General features: G+C 49.1%; 4 protein-coding genes across 5 annotated transcripts; 2 read left to right on the plus strand and 2 right to left on the minus strand.

The window, feature by feature from the left end:
- Positions 1 to 4,257: 4,257 nt before the first annotated feature.
- Positions 4,258 to 8,422, plus strand: LOC120703737 (beta-galactosidase 9-like). Its single transcript, XM_039987897.1, has 9 exons — positions 4,258 to 4,939; positions 5,042 to 5,345; positions 5,810 to 6,004; positions 6,193 to 6,280; positions 6,448 to 6,566; positions 6,648 to 6,985; positions 7,086 to 7,195; positions 7,306 to 7,415; positions 7,514 to 8,422. Exons 1-9 carry the CDS (start codon positions 4,554 to 4,556, stop codon positions 8,042 to 8,044), a joined length of 2,181 nt encoding a protein of 726 aa, XP_039843831.1. The 5' UTR covers positions 4,258 to 4,553; the 3' UTR covers positions 8,045 to 8,422.
- Positions 8,423 to 10,532: 2,110 nt separating this feature from the next.
- On the plus strand, positions 10,533 to 15,042 carry LOC120703738. 2 transcript variants are annotated; one of them, XM_039987898.1, is made up of 2 exons: positions 10,533 to 12,065; positions 13,431 to 15,042. In XM_039987898.1, the coding sequence occupies exon 1, from the start codon at positions 10,571 to 10,573 to the stop codon at positions 12,044 to 12,046; it is 1,476 nt and encodes a 491-aa protein (XP_039843832.1). In that variant the 5' UTR covers positions 10,533 to 10,570; the 3' UTR covers positions 12,047 to 12,065; positions 13,431 to 15,042. The 2 variants fall into 2 exon arrangements, with proteins under 2 accessions (XP_039843832.1, XP_039843833.1); XM_039987899.1 differs by having other exon boundaries at positions 13,995 to 15,041.
- LOC120703739 (1-aminocyclopropane-1-carboxylate oxidase 1-like) lies at positions 12,526 to 13,605 on the minus strand. The gene is made up of 3 exons (XM_039987900.1): positions 13,504 to 13,605; positions 13,205 to 13,419; positions 12,526 to 13,091 (listed from the first exon to the last, which is right to left on the minus strand). Exons 1-3 carry the CDS (start codon positions 13,603 to 13,605, stop codon positions 12,527 to 12,529), a joined length of 882 nt encoding a protein of 293 aa, XP_039843834.1. The 3' UTR covers position 12,526.
- A 2,866-nt stretch (positions 15,043 to 17,908) lies between the features above and the next one.
- Positions 17,909 to 19,313, minus strand: LOC120702175 (translation initiation factor IF-2-like). The gene has a single exon (XM_039985918.1). It carries the CDS (start codon positions 19,311 to 19,313, stop codon positions 18,147 to 18,149), a length of 1,167 nt encoding a protein of 388 aa, XP_039841852.1. The 3' UTR covers positions 17,909 to 18,146.
- Positions 19,314 to 20,026: the final 713 nt, after the last annotated feature.

Here is a 20,026-nt window from a genome sequence, read left to right on the forward strand (position 1 = left end):
GCCTCTAGTGAAGCTGCCCCAACAACTTCCTGAAATGTTTAGTTTTACTTATCTATGGCCTATCATTCCTTTGCTGTCACAACTGCATAATTTTTCTCATTATCTCTACTCCTGATATTAATTTTTCTCATTTCTGCCCAAAAAAAAGGTACGAAGACTCCCATTGTCACATGAGGACACTTTGGAAGCGATCATTGTTGCTTGCACGCAAACCTCTTGTTTTTTCCCCTTGAGACTACTCTACTGCAGAGTTTGCAACCAAGGATCTGACTATACCAGTGCCACTTTGTATTGTTGTAGATGCTGATACACTTTTTTATAAACTTAGTTAAAGTAAAAAAAAAAGAAATCTGGCTTATGGCAAAACTAAAACGACTTCCATGTTCCGAACGGATGAAGAAGTAGCTGCCCATAAAGCAAAACAATTACTTGATTCCGTTTTGTTAGATACCAGCCCAGTTTGTTGGAGTTGCACGCTGATGATGTTGCTAATGATGCAACCCTGGTGAGCAGGCCAGGTCCGTCGGTGTGTGTCGTCGATTGTACGGCACGTCCTGCGATGAGGGTTCATGGCGTCTACTAATTGCGCCTCCTCCTCGCCCTAACCGCCGCGTATAAGCATCGTCGATGTGGGTGCAGTGTTGCTAGCTGCTGGCAGTGATGATCTCTATCGAAAGCTTTTGGTTGGTGAGAGATCTCGTTCAGGCGGCGGGGATCATAGAATCTGAACTTTTTGTGTGCGTCGTCACCGATGGAAAAAGCGAGATGGGTTTCAGGACAACGGAAAAGGCAGAAAGAACGTAACAGCCTTAACGACTGATCGGGTGGTGCCGGTTAATGCAGTTTAGTCACCAGAAACTTACAACCTTGGAATTAGTTAATTAGCACATCCTTTCTGAATTCTGATGGCTAGTATTGTTGTCGTCGCCTGTGTGAGCACCACGCATGGCCTCAGTGTGTCTGTATGTGTGCAGAAAACAATACTAGGTCTTTTCTTTTAATGAAAAACGTGCTCAGACATGGTCGCGAAAAAAAACAATACTAGGTCAAAACTAAACAGAGAATTCTCGACAGTTGAATAGGTCATGATTATAGATACCTTGATCGGGATTATTTTGCAACGACAGTCGATGTGAAACAACATTAGTTTGGCACATGCGTTTGTGTGCTTTCAGCAATGTGCATTAAAAAATACAGCTTTTGTTAGTGTCATTTTATATTTTTGAAGAGGCCATTCGCCTAGTTGCTTAAGCTGTACAGAGGATAGAGATCCAGCTAGTACATGCAAAAGGTTAAAAAGAAAAGTTGCATTCACACGGAAGATCAATCAATATTACTATAGCACTTTTGTTGCCTTCAGCATCTCTGCAGATTACTCATATTTCAAACTAAAAAAATTTCTGTCTCCATAACCAATAATTATTTTTCTGGCTCCGTACTCAGATCACACGGAAGATCTATCATCTAGGTGATTAGGGAAATGTAGTGTGTCATCAAATGGTGTAGTGAACTAGTGATGCCATGATTGGCCGGCCCAGAGAGGAATCACGTTGCGTGCAGCAGAGAGCTGCAAAGCATCTTATCAGACTCGTACGGTTTTTTTTTCACGCCGTACACATGTAACTTGTTCTTGAATCCATGCCAGTTGCCAGCACATATTCTTTAAACACGTCTGCACACAATTGGCCAGACACATCATGTTGGGCACACACACCTGCAGTTTTCAGAGCCCCAGACATAGCAAGGGCCGGCCGGGCTGCTGTCAACACTGACGGAGACTCGTTCGCGTGACGACCCTGATCGTTCGACGCGTTTCCGTCCGGCCGGGGAAGCTGAATTGGCAACGATTTTGTTTTGAATTTGCCTGAAATTCGTTGGTCGCACGGCTCACCCTTTCCTTCTTCGTGGAACGAAAGCTCGGTGTCACCACCTCAGCTCGCATTTGCAGGAAAAGTTCCTGGCGGTAGCTAAAGAGGGTTAGTTGCTGAAGCTTTAAGAGGCGCAGCTTTTGTTGCTACCGATCAGTGTGGGCTGCTGGTGCTTCAGCTTCAGTGGTGAGCAGCAACTGCAGCCTCCAGAAACTAATTGCATCAGGACGCGGACAATGTTTCGAATTAGACGTCTCAGATTCAGCCAAATGGATGGCTGCGTGACCTATCCGTCCATATTTTTTAAAGATTTTTTCGTGCACTTTTAGAGATAAATTATTATGTGATCATTTAACTTTTGTAGCATTGTGATCTTTTTTTTATCGAATACATTTGTAGTATGTGATGACACCTCGTATTATAAATAAACGGTAATACACAGAGAATCTGGTTCTGGTCTGCAGGTGGGACATCGCGGCCAATCAAGAAGAGTATGGACGCCGGCCTATTCGATGGGAACCGACGCCAGGATGCGATCTTGCACAGCTGTAATAAACAACTAGATGTGTCATTAACAATAAGCACGCAGGTGTCGGCGTGTCGCTAATTATGTAGCCCTCCGGTCCCATGAAAAGTTCTTTTCTAGTGCAATTCTAATTTTTTCAGTCAGATTAATGGTGGCGTGAAAATACTCTCGTGCTCTCCTTCATTTGCTACATGTGGTTATTAGTCTTTGCATGAAAATTAAATTTGATTACTTAATTAGACAGGTAGTAAGACCCAACATCTAGAATTGCACATTTTGTGTTCAAACGCAGGATTGCAAAAAAAAAATTATAGGATGGAGGGAGTACTAGTATGTTCAAGAATTCTTGCTTATAGTAGAAGAAAACGAAGCTAATTACTGTGTGCATGCTTCTGTCAGTGTCAGATGATCTTCTGTCTTTCCGATCTGATTCCAGCGTGCCAGTTCGACGGCAGGAAACAGGGTAACGTGAAAAGACGCTGAGTTTTAGCAAACACTTACCTGAGCAGCACAATTTGTATATCCGATTAAGCTGGAGGTAGGCATGACAATTTAATTTCTTCAACAATCACAGGACTATACTGGGCATGCACCTTGCTAACATGCACACGCAAACCTGCATAAAGCATGATCAGTGATCACTGTGAAGAAAGGAAAGGACAGATTAATGTTGACACCATCCCCTTCTGCTTAAATTTTCTTCAAATCTTTGAAATCAATTTAAAAATTTTGAGCTGCAAAAAATGCACGCGGACCAAACTCCAACAGATACGCACTCCGGCAAAGCACAAACACCAACCCCGCTCGTGCATTTCGGGGTTAATTTGGTCGCCGATGCTGTGTTCGCGTGCCGGATTAATCTGGTCGCCGTTTCCAACGACTTGCCAGGACGAGTACCAACGGAGTCAGCGCAAGGACAGGGCTGTACACACGCCACCAATGCCAGGGCTGCCCTTGCCCTCCCTCAAACAAGCGCCCTACCTTATTTGGTTCCCGAGACTTTTGTATAAATTCCTAGGACTCGTGGGGTTAAAGAACCGATGAGGAGGTTTTTTTTTAGCTAAAAGTAGGTTAGAAACTAAAGAATAAGAAATCTCTTTTAAAGAGTTTTTTGGAACTTTTAGCATACAATTCCATCCTACCCCGTGGTCCCCCCTCCTCTATCTCCACCATGGCTAGCTGCATGCATGTAGAATAAAGGTAGTATAGTACTTTGTTCACTTTATTTAATGTCATTTAGTCCCTCTAGTTCATGAAACCAAACAGGCAAGGACTAAAAGTAGCTTCGAGATTTTTTTAACCAAACAGGACCTAAGTATAGCCTTAAGTGCAGGATTTGTCATCCCTAATAATCTTCCAATTGATGCCTTGCTTCCAAGCTCTCTTCACTCCCGTTTCAAAAAGAAAAAGAAAAAAAAAGCTCACTTCACTCCAGCTGGATGAAACTACTCACCAAACGCTCATGAAGTTGGAATGAACATCTCATGGCGGGGCAACCGAACTCTGGAAGCGCCAGAGTTTTCTAATTTTTTTCTATTAAAAAATAAGAAACTTGTAAAAAATAATTCTACCTCTACGAATTTTATTTTTACCAGACAAATCAGTGTGCTCATTCATATGTTCATATGTTTACAAAACCAAGCGCACAAATTTGTAGGAAATTCTGTGCAAAATACCTAAACCACACTAACGATCATCACCCCCGGAAAAGGGAAAAAGAGTCAATGGAAATGGGAGTGGGGCCCACCTCCCCCCTTCAGTTCGGCCCCACCGCCCGGGCCCACCAGCAGAGCCTCCTCCCCTGTTTCGGCGCCAACTAATTAGCCGCCGCCCCCTCCCCTGTTTCCTTCTTCTACCTGCTCTGCTTCGGCTTTCCGCTTGTGGCTTCACCTCCCCACCACTCCTCTCCTTCCTCCCTCTGGCTCTCGCCTGCAGGTGAAAGAATAATCGGAAACCCACGGACGCATTCCCACTCGTCGCCATCCACCACAGCTCGGATATAAGCTTAGCAGCTCACCAGCACCAGCACCCACCCCTTTTCGTCCTCCTCCCATCCACTGCCATTGCCCCTCCAAGAACCGAGACAACGGAGGAGACCGACCGACCCGGGCCGTCGTCCTAGGCCGGCCCGGCGCCCACCCCCACACCCCACCCCCGCCATGCCTGGCGGCGCCGCGCTCCTCCTCGCCCCGCTGCTGGCGGCGTTGGCGGCCGCCGCCGTCGGCCCGTCCCCGGCCAATGCCGCGGTGTCGTACGACCACCGTGCCGTGGTCATCAACGGCCAGCGCCGCGTCCTCATCTCGGGCTCCATCCACTACCCGCGCAGCGCGCCGGAGATGTGGCCGGACCTGCTGCAGAAGGCCAAGGACGGCGGCCTCGACGTGGTGCAGACGTACGTGTTCTGGAACGGGCACGAGCCCGTTCAGGGGCAGTTCTACTTCGGCGACCGCTACGACCTCGTCCGCTTCGTCAAGCTCGCCCACCAGGCCGGCCTCTACGTCCACCTCCGCATCGGCCCCTACGTCTGCGCGGAGTGGAACTTCGGGTAGGGCGCCGCCATGGATTCTTGCTTGCTAGCTCCTCGATCGATCGCACCTTGGTTGGTTGTCTGCTTCCGCCGCCATGGATGACATTGCTGCTGCTGCAGGGGGTTCCCGGTGTGGCTCAAGTACGTGCCGGGGATCAGCTTCCGGACGGACAACGGGCCGTTCAAGGCGGCGATGCAGGCGTTCGTGGAGAAGGTGGTGTCGATGATGAAGGCGGAGGGGCTGTTCGAGTGGCAGGGCGGGCCCGTCATCCTGGCGCAGGTGGAGAACGAGTACGGGCCCATGGAGCCCTCCATGGGCGCCGGCGCCAAGCCCTACGCCGCCTGGGCCGCCAGGATGGCCGTCGCCACCGGCGCCGGCGTGCCCTGGGTCATGTGCAAGCAGGACGACGCCCCCGACCCCGTCGTGAGTGCCAGCAACCACCATGCTTTCGCCTCTGCTTTGCTTGCTCCTTCCGGTTTAAGTTTAACCACTCCGCTTTACCCTCCTCCCTCGCCGTGGTTGGGTCGGCGACGGATTAATTATCGGCGGATTAACCCGTCGCCGTCGTGGTTATGGCGGCACACGCTAGCTAACGGCTAATCGGCGGCCATCAACCACCTCCATCGCTTTCTCGCGGCGTCCAATGCTGCGGCGCCGTTACCACATCGCTGCCGCGGCGGTCCCTCCTTTCCACCTCGCCCAGCTCCCAACTTTGCTTGCTGCCAAACAAAATCATGATACTTATTCAGATTATATATATATATTATATGTATATATATAATATATATATATCTTAAATTTTATCTGATACTAGTAGATTCTTTGATCTCGTTAATTGCGTTCCTGCATACGTTGATCCTTGTTTGTGAAATGGCGATGGAGACCAGATCAACACCTGCAACGGGTTCTACTGCGACTACTTCAGCCCCAACTCCAACAGCAAGCCCACCATGTGGACGGAGGCCTGGAGCGGCTGGTTCACGGCGTTCGGCAAGCCGGTGCCGCACCGCCCCGTGGAGGACCTCGCCTTCGCCGTCGCCAGGTTCATCCAGAAGGGCGGATCCTTCGTCAACTACTACATGGTGAGTTCAGTAGAGTCCGCTGCCTGCTTACCGCTGGCAGGCTGGCTCGATCCAGCTGAGATGCCACATGGGTCACTCATGTCATCACATGAGCTGCCGCGTAGGATCGTCTTCTTCTTCTATTTTTTTTTTGTCAATGGATTAATGATGCTTATTAGCATGTGCTTTGTTTGGTCGTTCTTCTTCAGTACCATGGCGGCACCAACTTCGACCGGACCTCTGGCGGGCCGTTCATCGCCACCAGCTACGACTACGATGCGCCCATCGATGAATACGGTATATTCAGTGCAGCCATGGAGATTTCAGTTTCAGAAGTGTAGCAATTAAATTAAAAGAGCGGGATGAAAGACTGTAGAAATGGTTGCAGTCGGATGTTCATGTTCTGAATGTGGTTCTCTGACTTTACTGAATAAACTGAAAGGTTGGCGAATGCCATTCTGCAGGTTTGCTGAGGCAGCCGAAATGGGGACACCTGAAGGACCTGCACGCGGCCATCAAGCAGGCCGAGCCGGCGCTCGTCGCCGGCGACCCGACGGTCCAGTCCCTCGGCAACTACGAGAAGGTCGATACCAACTAGTCTGTCAGCAGATTGTCACTGTGCAGACAGAGTTGCTCAACGAATTCTCTGTACTGTGTCCACCAGGCGTACGTGTTCAAGTCGAGCGGCGGCGCGTGCGCGGCGTTCCTGTCCAACTACAAGACCGACGCGGCGGCGACGGTGGCGTTCAACGGGCGGCGCTACGAGCTGCCGGCGTGGTCCATCAGCGTGCTGCCGGACTGCAAGACCGCCGTGTTCAACACCGCGACGGTGCGGGCGCCGTCGGCGCCGGCGCGGATGAGCCCCGCCGCCGCCGGCCTCGCGTGGCGGTCCTACGGCGAGGCCACCAACGCGCTGGACAGCCGCGCCTTCACCAAGGACGGCCTCGTCGAGCAGCTCGGCATGACGTGGGACAAGTCCGACTACCTGTGGTACACCACCTAGTGAGTCGCCGCTCCCGCCGCCGCCTGCTCATCTCTGAAACGAACATCAGCTTCGTCTCCTGATCTCTGAATGTTCTGAATGTCTGAATGTTTCCTGCAGCGTCAACATCGACTCGAACGAGCAGTTCTTGAAGTCGGGGAAGTGGCCGCAGCTGACCATCTACTCCGCTGGCCACGCTCTGCAGGTGTTCGTCAACGGGCAGTCATACGGTACAGAGTCTATCCGCACTCGTTGTACTCTATTTTCATTCTCTAAACTGTCGGAGCTAAAGGTTGCAGATTGAAGTGATCAATCTTTCCAAATATTTTTTCCATCGCAGGCGCAGCGTATGGCGGCTACGACAGCCCGAAGCTGACGTACAGCGGGTACGTGAAGATGTGGCAGGGCAGCAACAAGATCTCTATCCTCAGCGCCGCCGTCGGCCTCCCGGTGAGCTCAGCTCACCGCCACCATTGCCACTCGATCTCTTCTCCCAGTTCAGAGCTCAGACAACCGTGATCCTAATCTCTTCTTCCTCCTCCTTGCAGAACCAGGGCACCCACTACGAGACCTGGAACGTCGGCGTGCTCGGGCCGGTGACGCTCTCCGGCCTGAACGAGGGCAAGCGGGACCTCAGCGGCCAGAAATGGACGTACCAGATCGGCCTCCACGGCGAGTCGCTGGGCATCTACTCCGCGGCCGGGAGCTCCTCCGTCGCGTGGGGCGGCGCCGCCGGGAGCCAGCCCCTGACATGGCACAAGGCCTACTTCGACGCGCCGGCGGGCGGCGCGCCGGTGGCGCTGGACCTGGGCAGCATGGGCAAGGGCCAGGCGTGGGTGAACGGCCGGCACGTCGGCCGGTACTGGTCGTACAGGGCGACCGGCGGCGGGTGCGGCGGCTGCGGCTACGCCGGCACGTACAGCGAGACCAAGTGCCAGAGCGGCTGCGGCGAGGTCTCCCAGCGGTACTACCACGTCCCGCGGGCGTGGCTCAGCCCCGGCGGCGGCAACCTGCTCGTGCTGCTCGAGGAGTTCGGCGGCGACCTCGCCGGCGTCACGGTGGTGACGAGGACGACGTGAAGGTTGAAGAGGAGGAAGGTGAAGGTGGAGCTGTGAATAATCTGGTGGGAAGATGCAAACGGAGGAAGGGCGCAAATGAATACGTGATACGGATTAATTCTTTCTTGCTCATATCTATATTGATACGGCGTACATACGTACTGTACGTACACCAAAAAAAAAGTGGTAGTATTTATTGGATTGGAGTTGGCCGGCGGCACGGCTGGCCGGTATATATACATCCGCTGCTGAATACTAGTATTATTTTGCTCTGCAGTCTAGCACGAATCTCAAGGTTCACGCTGGCATTCATTCTTCTTTGACAAAAATTGCAGCATCAAGTTGTAAATGGGCTATTTATGAATTTATCCCTGCCGTTCTCTGTGATAAACTTTTTTCGCGACTGCGTCTGAGCACGTTTTTTTATTAAGTGAGAATTCTCTGTGATAAACTTATTGGGCGAATGGAACAAGAGGGGGAAATGATTATCCTTTTCGCACTTCTTTGCCAGTTTCTTTTTCTTTGTCCCCTTTTCCGCAAAGAGTTTGAATCTGCGAAAATGCAGATAGGGAGTAACTTGATCTGCGCAGCTGAGGAGAAGATGATAGCGCTAAAGACTCCGAAACATGCGTTACCAAACAAAAATTTTGCAGGTTTTGCAACCTCTATGTGCTAGTAGAATCCTGCGTGGTCCTCGCGGCGAAGGAGAACTCTGCAATTAGCACACGGACAAGCTGCTCATCTGGCTGCTGGCCACCAGTCAGGCCAGGTTGGGAGGTTGTGACTGGTTCCCAACCCCGCCCAACCACCGTGCACGTACGGCATGGATCACACACACATGTCGGCGCGCAGCTCGCATCCACGCCCTTGCATCTGCGCAACGGCGGCCGGCCGGCCTTGCGATTAGGAGGATCCATGGGCATCCGTGGTCGCCGGAGCATCCCATCACCGCGCGCCCCGGCCGGCCGCCGGCCGGTCTTGCACGCGGCGGCGCGTCCGCGTCAACGATTTTTTTTTTCCCGGCGGTCGGTGCAGCACGATTGGTGGGTGTAGATCCTGCTGTTTGCTATCCGTGCGCCTTTGCGTTGCTTTTTGGTCGAGTAACGGTGTGGTACCTAGCACGGCAGCCGATGGTGATGAATCAAATCAGGGCCGGACACGGGATTATTAATTTTCAAAGTGATGGAACTGATAAACCAGGGATAGTTAGATATACTGAGGTCCGCGAGTCATATGAAACCGAAGGACACCGGGAAAACAGTGGAAATGCCCATGTGTTTGGAGCATAGGAGGAAAAAAGTTTTACCGTAAGTGTCTGTTTTGAATAACATTTACTCTGCATGGGATGAACTTAGTTGACAAATCAAGACAGACATTACAAATGTTTTCAAAACAACATATATGTAGTGAGTTTGCCCATCACAAATGTTCTTGAGAATTATGTTTTATTTTTCTTTGTTTCTGGTATAAACCGAAAGACATTTCAAAGTTCTATCTGTGCACGCATGAATTGTTTCATACGGATTCTCCTGTCATTTTAGCCTCTTATAGAGGTGACCGTGGAGATAGAATTACATGTATTCATCAAGTATGAGTGTACGTGAGCGTCTTCGTAGAAAAAAATCTTCTTGAAGGAAAATAAAAACCGCATGAAGGACGACGGCATTGCAGCCCACATCATGACAAAACACATGTGATAGCCAGCCCACTCTACACGAGCATGGTGTATATACCCCAGATGTTCCGCTTGTAAAAAAGAAGGGAGAAGTCCACATTATACAATCCAACTATCGCAGAAATTCGATTTTCAATCTTTAACTACAAAATCGGATAACATAGACCATCAAACTGTCGAAATCGAGCAAATTTGTCCCTTAGGGTAGTTTCCAAGGTGGCTTTGTGTTTTTTTTTTAAAAAAATAAAAAATTCTAATTAAATCTAAAATTCAAAGACTAATTCATTTTAAATCAGAAAAATATGAAACTACTAACAAAATTTTTCTAAAACGTAACCTATCTATTATTGTTCTATTTTAATATTAATTATTCAAAAATAATAGATATAACTAAAAGCAATCAAATATTATGAAAATAATAAATATCTAAATAATTGAAAAGAATCGTGTCAATAGATTGGTTACATTTTTAGAAATCTTTTAATACCCATTTTGTATTTTTTAATTTAAAATGAATTACTTAGGATTTTTTATATAAATTTGAATATTTTAATTTCCACTAAATGGAAAACTACCTTTGAAACCATCAAATTTGTCTGATTTTATCTGTTGGATGATCTTTGTTATCTGGTTTTGTATTTAAAAATTAAATATCGAACCTTAGTAACTACCGGCCCACATAAACTTAGCGCCACAAGGAAATAAAAGCTAGCCCGTTATGAGAGCTAGTTTTAATGGGCTAGAGCCCAGAAATGGACGGAGCTCGAATTTACACTTGAGAGAAAAAAAAAACAATTTTCTTAGTCTCAAATAAAACGCGGGAACCGCCTCTTTCCCGCGCGGTTCCCCCGCCAGAAACCATCCCCACAACAATGGAGCAGTGGCTGCCGCTGTTCCGCCACCTCCTCTCCTGCCCCGTCGCCAACGCCGACGCCTTCTCCTCCCTCCCCGCCTCCGGCGACTGCCCCAGCTCGCCTCCCCCGGCGGCCGCGCTCCTCCGCCTCCTCCTCTCCCCGGCGCCCCCGCTCCCCGCTTCCCCCTCCGACCCCACGGCGTCCATCCTCTTCCAGACCCTCCCGCCCTTCCTCCAGTCCCAGGCGCTCTCCTTCCTCGCCTCCTCCTCCTCCTCCTCCTCCTCCGGCCTCCTCGACCCGCACCTCCTCCGCGCCCTCGCCGCCCGCGTCCTGTCCGCTCCGCCTGACCTGTACGGGTTCTGGGCCCGCCGCGGCGCCCGTCACCTGCTCGACGGATTGCCCGAGGGGGAAGGCGTCCCGGGTGTCGCCGCTGAGGAGTTCGTTGATGGGTTCCACGAGCTGCCTCCGTGGCTTAAAGAAGCAGCGACGCGGTCGCGTCCTGTCCTGCCGTGGCTCCCTTTTGAATGCCGGAGCGTGTTGGGGAGCGGGACCTGTGGTGGCGGCGGCGGCGGGGGTGGTCTGGACGGGATTGGGTTGGAGACGTTGGTGCTGGAGCAAGACGAGGATGTGGAGATGCAGGAGGCTGGGTGCGTCCTGCTGCCTCAGGCTCCTCCGCTCGCAGATTCGACTGTGCAGAGAGCCCTGGCTGTGCAGAAGGAGATAGTGACTCTGGAATCTGTCTTGGTGGCGCAGCGTGTGGTGAAGGATTTGCAGGAACTTTGTGTTGAGTCCAGGAATGCTGCAGCAGTGCTTAGCTTAGTACAGCCGTGGGAAGCTGATGATGACACTCTAAGGGTCCTCCTTACCAATTTAGTGCTTCCGGAGGATGGGGTGCAAGGAGGAGGGCCAGCACTTGTTCTGTGTTCTGTTTTCCTACCACAGTTACTCGAGCTTCAAAGACCACCTTCATCAGTCCTTTCCGCTGCGTTGGATCTCTGCAAGCGCCACCCAGCCGCAGCACTGGAAGCTGTACTCTTTCCACTGGTTCTTAGGAAGGGTGGGCTAAATGTTCCACAGTGTGATGTGCTAACACGTATTGTCAAGGAATGCATGCATCCACTGCATGTTGCTGCTTTCTGCCATAGGCTGCTTTCAGGGGAGGAGCAAGAGCGGAAGCCAGTCTGTATGTCTCAGCATTACGAGAATGTAGGTACTCATTTGGTCTGGACAGAATCTCTGTTCGCACTATTTTACAGCATCCTCAGTCAAGATATTTGCTTGACACCAAGCACCGTTGGCGAGCTAATTTCTGTCATTGATGAGCGGGCATCAGAGTTCTCAAGGTCATTGAAATTTGGCAACTTTATGCTGTGCTTAGTGTCGAAGTGTTGGCATCAATGTAAGAATCAGAGGGTTTTGCTCGAGAGAGCTGCTGAGAGAACTAATACTTTCCTGACCAAAGCTATATTGGCAAAACTGCGCCCTGCAAGCTGAAGTTAAATGTTAATAACTTGTGAGTCTACATTTCTTCTTCGATGAGCTGATGTTTTAATTCCCTTGAACGGTCTGTTTAATTTGATAGAATTATAGCTATGCATGCACAATGCTTTAACATCTACTACCAACTTTACCATGCAAACCTGAAGACTGGTTCATATACAGAGCGAGTAATTTATTATTTTCTATATGTTAAATCGTAGCATTTAAGATTCATAATTAAATAATAGCATTGGCATCTTCATAATGAACATGACATTTCAGTGTCTGAAGAAATTCACATGTAATAGTATATTACATTAATTACAGGACTACAGGTAGTGCAAGCTGTTTATTCTTCAAACAGATAAACACTGAAAGTAAAATGCATATCTCAGCACTTCACTGTTCCTTAGAAGCACTACATACAAACACATCTACACAGTGATGCTGTGTTGGTGAACAAGATACTTCTTTGATCTGGGTTTCTGAGATGACTCACTTCAGTATTTCCTTGGTTGTCTGGAACCTTGATACCTTATCACTGAATTTGGTAGTAGAATAGAAATTAAGATAGTCTTCGAAACGATATTGGCTAGGATATGTAAGCTTTGGAGCTGGACAGATAATGGCATCAGCACCAGGGTTATAGAATGTTGCAATAGATAGGCGGCTCCCATTCTTGTTGGGAAGAACCCGATGGCATATGCTCTTGTAGATTCCATTGGTTATCACTTCAATCTGATCCCCAAGGTTTACAAAAATTCTATTGCCTTCTGTTGGAGGTACTGGGATCCACTTACCATCTTTCAGAAACTCCAAACCTGGGACTAACTCATCTTGCAATAGAAGTATGATCCCTCCAGCGTCTGTGTGTTCCCTTAGGCCCATCACAAGCTCTGGATGACTGCACTTGGGATACTTTGCCACCTTGATGCCTACAGAAGGTTTTGAAAATGCCTTCTCGATGTAATCCTTGTCCAACCCAAGATTTTCGCTCATAGCTGCCGCGAGCTGTTCAGCCAATTTGATTACTTCAGCAGCATATTCAACTACTGTTGTTCTGCACATTTCATTGCATCATGTTAGTTTCCTTACAAATTTGTTATATAGTTTACAGCAGATGATTACCGGACTTGGTAAAATGTTTGACTTCTATTTAAATTTCAAACTTACCTAAGCAGCTTAGGAATATTATGACTGTTTGATTTTGGCTGATGGTGATACATGAAACTGCACTCCCAGTCAACATTTGATGAACCTTTCTCATAACCTCGGATTTTTGCCATCTCCGAACTGAAGAAGTTCTTCTCCATGTCTTGCTCATAGTGTTTGTTCACCAGTCCCTTCATTTTATTCATAAGGTCCTCATTGACCCCATAATTCTCAAGCTGCCATACAGTTTTTCATGCAGATGTTAGAAAAGAAACTGAAATTGTTCTCATCAAGACAATGATGCATATTTTGCCACTTACCCAAAAGAAACCCCATTGCGCACAGGCATTATGGAGGAGTGAAAGTGTCTCTGACCTCTTCTCACCGTACAGCTGATCCATCGTTATCACTGGAATCTCCATTTCCCAAGAAACTGGTGTGTAGCAGTGTAAACAGATGTGTTGTTTGCTCTTCTAGAGTTGGCACGCTACATCTACAGCCGGCCAGGTATTTATAGTGGCCCAGGAGGCCAGGAATGTTGGGAATATCCTTCTCGAGATTGCTAACATGGTTTTGATTGAGAATGAAGGGAACCTTGCTTTCTCATGAGGTTTATGTAGAATCATGTCCAGATGCATGCCACTATTCCCGTGTGATTTAGCTAAGATAGCTATGTGGCATCCTTCGAGGCTCACCAACATGGTTGACCTATGAGCAAAACATGCTCTCTATTTGTTTATTCTGTTTTACTTCCATATACTAATGAATGTTAATGCCAGTCATCTCACTGATATAACTACTTCCCTGCAAGGTTCACTCTCTCTGGATCGGTTCACCGCCCTGAATCGTGGTAACGATCGCAGATGCTGGGAGGAGTAAAATCTCAACTTTGAGATCTCTTTCAGGTCAGACTAATCATGGCAGTTAGCTTGACTTTGTGATTCAGTGCATGCAGACCTGCGCGCAGGGTCAATCGCGAGGTAGTTAAATTGAATCTGAAACCATTCGCTGCCTTTCATTTTCGTTTGTCGACGCAAGCCTAGATTCTCTCAGAGATTTGCTGGATCATGTTTGCGAATTCTTTAAACGGCGTTACGCTAGTTCTCTGCATGTCAAAATTAGTGCAGGTCCGCTCATCTTTACGCGAACATTGTTAATCTGACAGTTGGTTCCTGATTAACTTATCCACTGTCTTGTTTGTGGGCGTGGCTGAGGGGTTTGGAAGCCGGGCCCGGTTTGATAAATTGCCTGTACAGTTTGCCAGTTTGGTGAAGTGTTTGTCGTTCATGCTCTGTCCAACACTTACTCATGTTGAGAACTTGACAAACGGTTGATGAATCAGGAACTTTTTTTTACTGGATTCCTAAACATCTCCCGAGTAAAATCTATTTCTTCTTATTATCACTCGATTTCTATCTGTTGAATGTATTTTTCAACTCGGCCCATGAGACTACCATAGAGATCGTGATCGTTGCAGCCCACTGCGTCGCTTGGCCGGGAAGCAAGAATGTGTGCATGCGGGCCGATAGCCATGACCACTACTAGCTCTTCGCCAGCAGCTGTCAACCTAGCCGAGCAGACATGCGGCAACTACATTTCCAAACCAACACATGCATGTTGGCCCACAACTACTGCTGGTGGATGTGGCGGTGCTTCTTTATTGTACCTGTTAAATTAGCTGGACACTTTTTGTGCAGATGAGATTTATTTTGTTCTTTTTATTTGGATTGGAAAAGTTAGAATGTTTTGTATTTTTTAGATCCGTGGGAGGTTATACAAATCAGTGTATATTTTTCTTTGTAGGATCCAAAAATTCAAATTGTTTTTTTTTGCGAAATTCATAATATTGTATTTGGAGTCTAAAGTAACCTTAAATTATTCAAATTGTTTTTTTAAATTCATAATATTTTATTTGGAGTCTAAAGTAACCTTAAATTTATTTTGGTTGTGTTTTTTTTTGTATTTTTCATGCAGGGTGTAATTTTTTTTAATCTGACGAAATTAGTGGACGAGTTTGTATTGTTTTGTAAGACAAAAGTATTTGTGAGGTGAAATGCAACAAGTTCAGTCTGTTCGGATGGCTGGCTTATTGCGCTGTAGCTACAGTACCTATACATATTGACGAATTGTAGGTACTTGAGTCCGTATAGCTACCTGCCGCTACATTAACCAGCCACTAACAACCGCTACAGTATCACATCCTCTCACAAAACACTATTGAATTAGCTGCTGCAGTAATAAGCCCCAGCCATCTGAACAGAGCCCTTTACTGTCCTTGTTATATTTGCATTGTCAATAATTTTTCTTAACTAAATTTTTTGTAGTAGCAAAATGGTTGTTTCTGTTTTGCTAGAGTTTTAGATGGACAGGCTTACTGTGGTAGCAGACAAACTAATTGGAAGGGCTCAGACAGCCTTCATAAAAGGGAGATATATCCTTGATGGGGCAATGCTACTCCAAAAAATCATGCATGAGCTCCGAGTGTCAAAAAAGCAAGGGGTGGTGTTTACGATAGTGTAAACTGGAACTTTGTCGAAGAAGTTCTAACTAAGAAAGGTCTTGGGGAGAAAAGCCGACACGGGATCATGAGTACAATTCGAGGAGGGAGAGTATGTGTTAATGTTAATGGGGAAAACGGAAATTACTTCAAGGCTCATAGGGGGCTAAGGCAAGGAGATCCGCTATCTCCCCTCTTGTTCAACTTAACCACAGATGCACTAGACCATATTCTTACGAAGGCCAAAACAAAAGGGCGAATAAAATGGGGTAGTACAAAATCTGGTAGAAGGGGGATTACACACCTACAGTACGCAGACGACACCGTAATCTTGATGGAGAATGATAGCCAGACCTTGATTAATATGAAATTCCTTCTATACTGCTTGCAATGGCTGACAGGGCTTAGAATAAACTACCACAAGTGTGAAGTTGTCATTTTTGGAATGAGTTCTGAACAACAACAAATTGCTAATTTCATGAACTGTAAAGTAGGAAAACTGCCAATGACCTACCTAGGCCTACCCATTAGTGACAAGCATTTAGGGGCTAAAACTTCTGCAGACGTGGAAAACAAAATGCGGAGAAAGCTTTCCAATTGGAAAAGGAAAATGCTTTCAGCTGGGGGTAAATTGATCTTAACTAATTCAACTCTGAGTAGCATTCCTACCTATACCATGGGGATGTATAAACTGGGGGAGGAGGTCTACCATAAAATGGAATCTATCATATCACAGTTCTTTTGGAAAGGGGAAGGAGACAGGTTCAAGTATCATATGGTTAAGTGGGAGCAAATGTGTCTACCAAAAGATTTTAGTGGCTTGGGGATAATCAATAGTAGGATCTTCAATGATGCACTCCTCTTGAAGTGGGTGCGGAGATTGTTAAGGGACAAAGAGGGGGACTTATGCTGTCAGCTTCTCAAAGCAAAGTATTTCAAACACAAGCTGTTTGTAAACAACAGGGTTGTAAACAGCAGGGGTGGGGTTGGATCGCAGTTGTGGAGAGGGATTCATAAAATTAGATACAAGATAAATTTTGGCCTCAAGAAAAAAGTGCTCAATGGGGAGTCCACCTTGTTCTGGGAAGATGTGTGGCTGGGAGAAATTCCCCTAAGATTGGAGTTCCCCAAGCTCTTCCAATATTGCACTAAACAAGGAGCGACAATCTCTGATTTTTGGGCTGAGGGAGAATGGAACATTCCTTTTCGTCGCTCTTTCGGGGCTGAAGAGATAGCTGACTGGGAGATGCTGATGGAGAAACTCCAAGGAGTTAATCTGCAAAGGGGTAAAGATATACCAATTTGGAGTTTTGAAAATTCCGGACAATACACATCGAAATCGATGTACTGTTTCCTTACCTACAGAGGAGTGGTGAATAGAAGGATGGAGAAACTTTGGCACACAAAACGAACTAACCCTAAAACTCAAAATCTTCATGTGGGTGGCGATACAAGGGAGGTTGCAGACTGGGGTTGCTCTAAAACAAAAAAAAGTGGAAGGGTGAGGTAAATTGCAGCCTGTGCAACTCCCCAGAATCCGTTGATCGCATTCTTTTCGTGCGTTATGGCCCATTTTGTTTGGGCAAGCTTCAAAGAAGCCTTGGGGTGGGATAGGGTACCACTAACCTCTTTGATCATTGGATTACTTTAGGGTGTCCGGACTACGACATGAAACTCTTTCACTTTGTGATCATTGCTTGGGCGATTTGGGTGACTAGGAACAAAATCAGAATGCAAAATTGGTCCCCCCCCCCCCCCCCCCCACCAATCACAATCCTATATAAAATAAAATTCTTTGTGCAGAAGTGGTCAGTGCTACTGCGGGGCGGGAGAAGCTGGCGTCGTCGTATTCAACCATGGAGCATTGGCTAAAAGATTTTGAAGAGTCAAGGACTCCTCACACTGAAGACTGGTGGTTTTAGCGCTTTTTCTCTCCTTTTGTGTCCGGTTGGGTCTGTGTATAAGGCCAGTTTGCTTCTGTCGCTCTTGTCGCTGTGTTTTTCATCTGAGGGAGCTACGTGCTCTAGGCAAGTTGTTTTGTTTCTTGAGCGTTCTTTATGTGTTGGTGTCCCCAACGAAGTCTGTATCCAAGTTTTATTCGCTTTCTATAAAAGCAGACTTTCAAAAGAAAAAACAAGAACAATAATACTATCAATGCAGTATGCAATCGGAAGACCGTATGTCTCTCTCTCTCTCTCTCTCTGAACAAAGACCGTATGTATCTCTGCGCTACAATAATATCAGCAGAGCATAGCATGGATTTTTCAGAACTAATAAACCTGGCCAGTATCGGAACCTTGCACGACCATTTGTTTCCCTCATAATGTGCTACTGCTGGACACATTTGAATCCCATACACAGGGGATGTCCTTGCGCTTGCGCTAAGAGAAACAAAATCGAAGAAGGTCGAGGCAGGGGAAACAAATGGCCATGCCATCCACCGAGACGAAACGCTCCGGCAGGCAGCTACGCGCTCTGCGCCTCCAGGAACGCGTTGAACTCCGCCCTGGCCCTCGCCAGGCGCGGCGTGATGCACGGCGACGTCGGGCACGACGCCGACGCCGCCGCCGCCGTCGAGAACCCCACGTGCCGCTGAGACGACGTCGAGGGCCTGGACGAGTCCAGCCGCGACGACGCCGAGTTCTTCAGTATCCCCCTCGTCGCCGCGGGAGGCTCGCCGCCGTCGAACACGAACGCCATCTTGACCGGCGCCTCCGCGTCGTCGTCCGCGTTGGCGCAGCTGGTCTTGGCCACCTCCGTCGCGAGGCAGTCGGCCGGCGGCGGCGGCGGCGGGCTCCACGACCCGCACTCGAACCGCTCCAGCGACGCCACCCTCGACGCGCTGCTGCGGCGAGGCCGCAATCCGGACGGCTGCCTCTGCACGCCCGACACGGCCCTGCCGGCGGCGAAGGCGGGCTTCTTCCTGGAGAAGCCCGGGATGAGCATGCACAGCGCGCCGCACGTGAAGCCGTCCTCGTCGACGGCGAGCAGCTTCTCCGGCTCTCCGGGCGGCTCCACGTCGTCGTGCTGCGCCATGGTCCTCCCCTCGGCGCGCGACGCGGACCTCGACAGCGTGGGCGGCGCGGCGCCGGCGACGAGCCTGGCGAGCGCGGCGGAGTGCTGCCGCGCGAGGGAGCGCAGCGCGGAGGTCGGGCTGTGGGCGGCGGCATCCCACTTGGCGCCGCCGCCGGCGCCGTGTACCGGCGAGGAGGCGGCGGAGCACGGCAGGCTGGCGCCGACGAACGTGGGCCGGCGGAGCGGCGGCAGGAGCGGGGACGAGCGCGCCACCACCTCCGTGAGCACGGACGGCGCCGAGAGCGGCGAGTCCTCTTCCGCCACCATGCCCAGGCGGCGCAGCGACGCCGGGTCCACGGGGATCTGCCGCTCCTTCAACGCGGACGGCGACACCGGGGCCGGGCTCGGGCTCCTACCGCCGGCGCCTCCATCCACCGGCGAGGAGGCCTCTGCTGCTTCCTGAACCTGTGGCGCCTCCCCCGCCGCAGCTTCGGCTGCCTCGTCGCCGACGCCGACAAGGGCAGTAGGCTCCGTCGCCACTAACACCGCCGGTGCTGCCGCTTCCCTCACGGCGGCGGGCTCGGGCTCGGGCGCCTGCTCGCCGGACCCGGACTGCATGGCCGGACGGCTACGGCCGGACCTGGGAGTATGATGGACGACCTCGCTTGGTACGGTGAGCTGGTGCTTCAAGTGAAGATTGCTGAGAGATCATCCTGGGCTTAAAAGAAATGGCGGGTTGGCCATTGGGGGCGGACGGTGGTGCGTAGTGGAGAGCATGACGAGGAGAGGGCGTCGGTCGGTGGGTCGGTCGGATCATGTTCGTGATCGGCATGTTGGCGCCTTAGTGCTTCACCACACACCATGATTCAAATTCAACCCTTAATTAAAACCGACCACGTTCCCAGTCATGAATATAATCTCATTCTTTTCGAAAATTGACAGGTTCATGGATTTGTGTTGACAATCATAGATAAAATTGTAAATGAAAGCCTTTAAAAAAAAGAATTGCAAATAAAAGCATTGAACGACTTTTCGAGTTCCATCACGTATACTGAACCTCGACAAGAACACTAGAGAAGGAAGTGGCAAGATCTAAGCCTGCATCTGGAGTAAGGGTATGATTGGCTGGGTGCCAAAATGTGCCCTACCAAAACATGGGCATGCCCACATTTTGGCAAATAGATTTGGCATGCCCATTTTTCTTAAATATGTCAAATCAATGGAGATCATATACATCTTTTGGGTGTTTTTTGTTTCATCAAACCCTCCGTTATTTCAACGGTGTGCAATGCCTATGAACGGACGAGATTAAAGCAGAGCGCTGGAGAGCT

This window comes from Panicum virgatum, chromosome 4K (assembly GCF_016808335.1).
Source record: "Panicum virgatum strain AP13 chromosome 4K, P.virgatum_v5, whole genome shotgun sequence".
Lineage (NCBI taxonomy): Eukaryota > Viridiplantae > Streptophyta > Magnoliopsida > Poales > Poaceae > Panicum > Panicum virgatum.

Bases quoted from the DNA above. Each gene is read 5' to 3' on its own strand.
- LOC120703737 (XM_039987897.1), top strand. From the start codon at position 4,554: ATGCCTGGCGGCGCCGCGCTCCTCCTCGCCCCGCTGCTGGCGGCGTTG. The intron at 6,005-6,192 runs GTGAGTTCAGTA...GTTCTTCTTCAG, and splicing joins CCTTCGTCAACTACTACATG to TACCATGGCGGCACCAACTT. The intron at 7,196-7,305 runs GTACAGAGTCTA...TTTCCATCGCAG, and splicing joins CGTCAACGGGCAGTCATACG to GCGCAGCGTATGGCGGCTAC.
- LOC120703738 (XM_039987898.1), top strand. From the start codon at position 10,571: ATGGAGCAGTGGCTGCCGCTGTTCCGCCACCTCCTCTCCTGCCCCGTC.
- LOC120703739 (XM_039987900.1), bottom strand. From the start codon at position 13,605: ATGGAGATTCCAGTGATAACGATGGATCAGCTGTACGGTGAGAAGAGG. The intron at 13,420-13,503 runs GTAAGTGGCAAA...ACTGTATGGCAG, and splicing joins CGCAATGGGGTTTCTTTTGG to CTTGAGAATTATGGGGTCAA. The intron at 13,092-13,204 runs GTAAGTTTGAAA...TGAAATGTGCAG, and splicing joins AATATTCCTAAGCTGCTTAG to AACAACAGTAGTTGAATATG.
- LOC120702175 (XM_039985918.1), bottom strand. From the start codon at position 19,313: ATGCAGTCCGGGTCCGGCGAGCAGGCGCCCGAGCCCGAGCCCGCCGCC.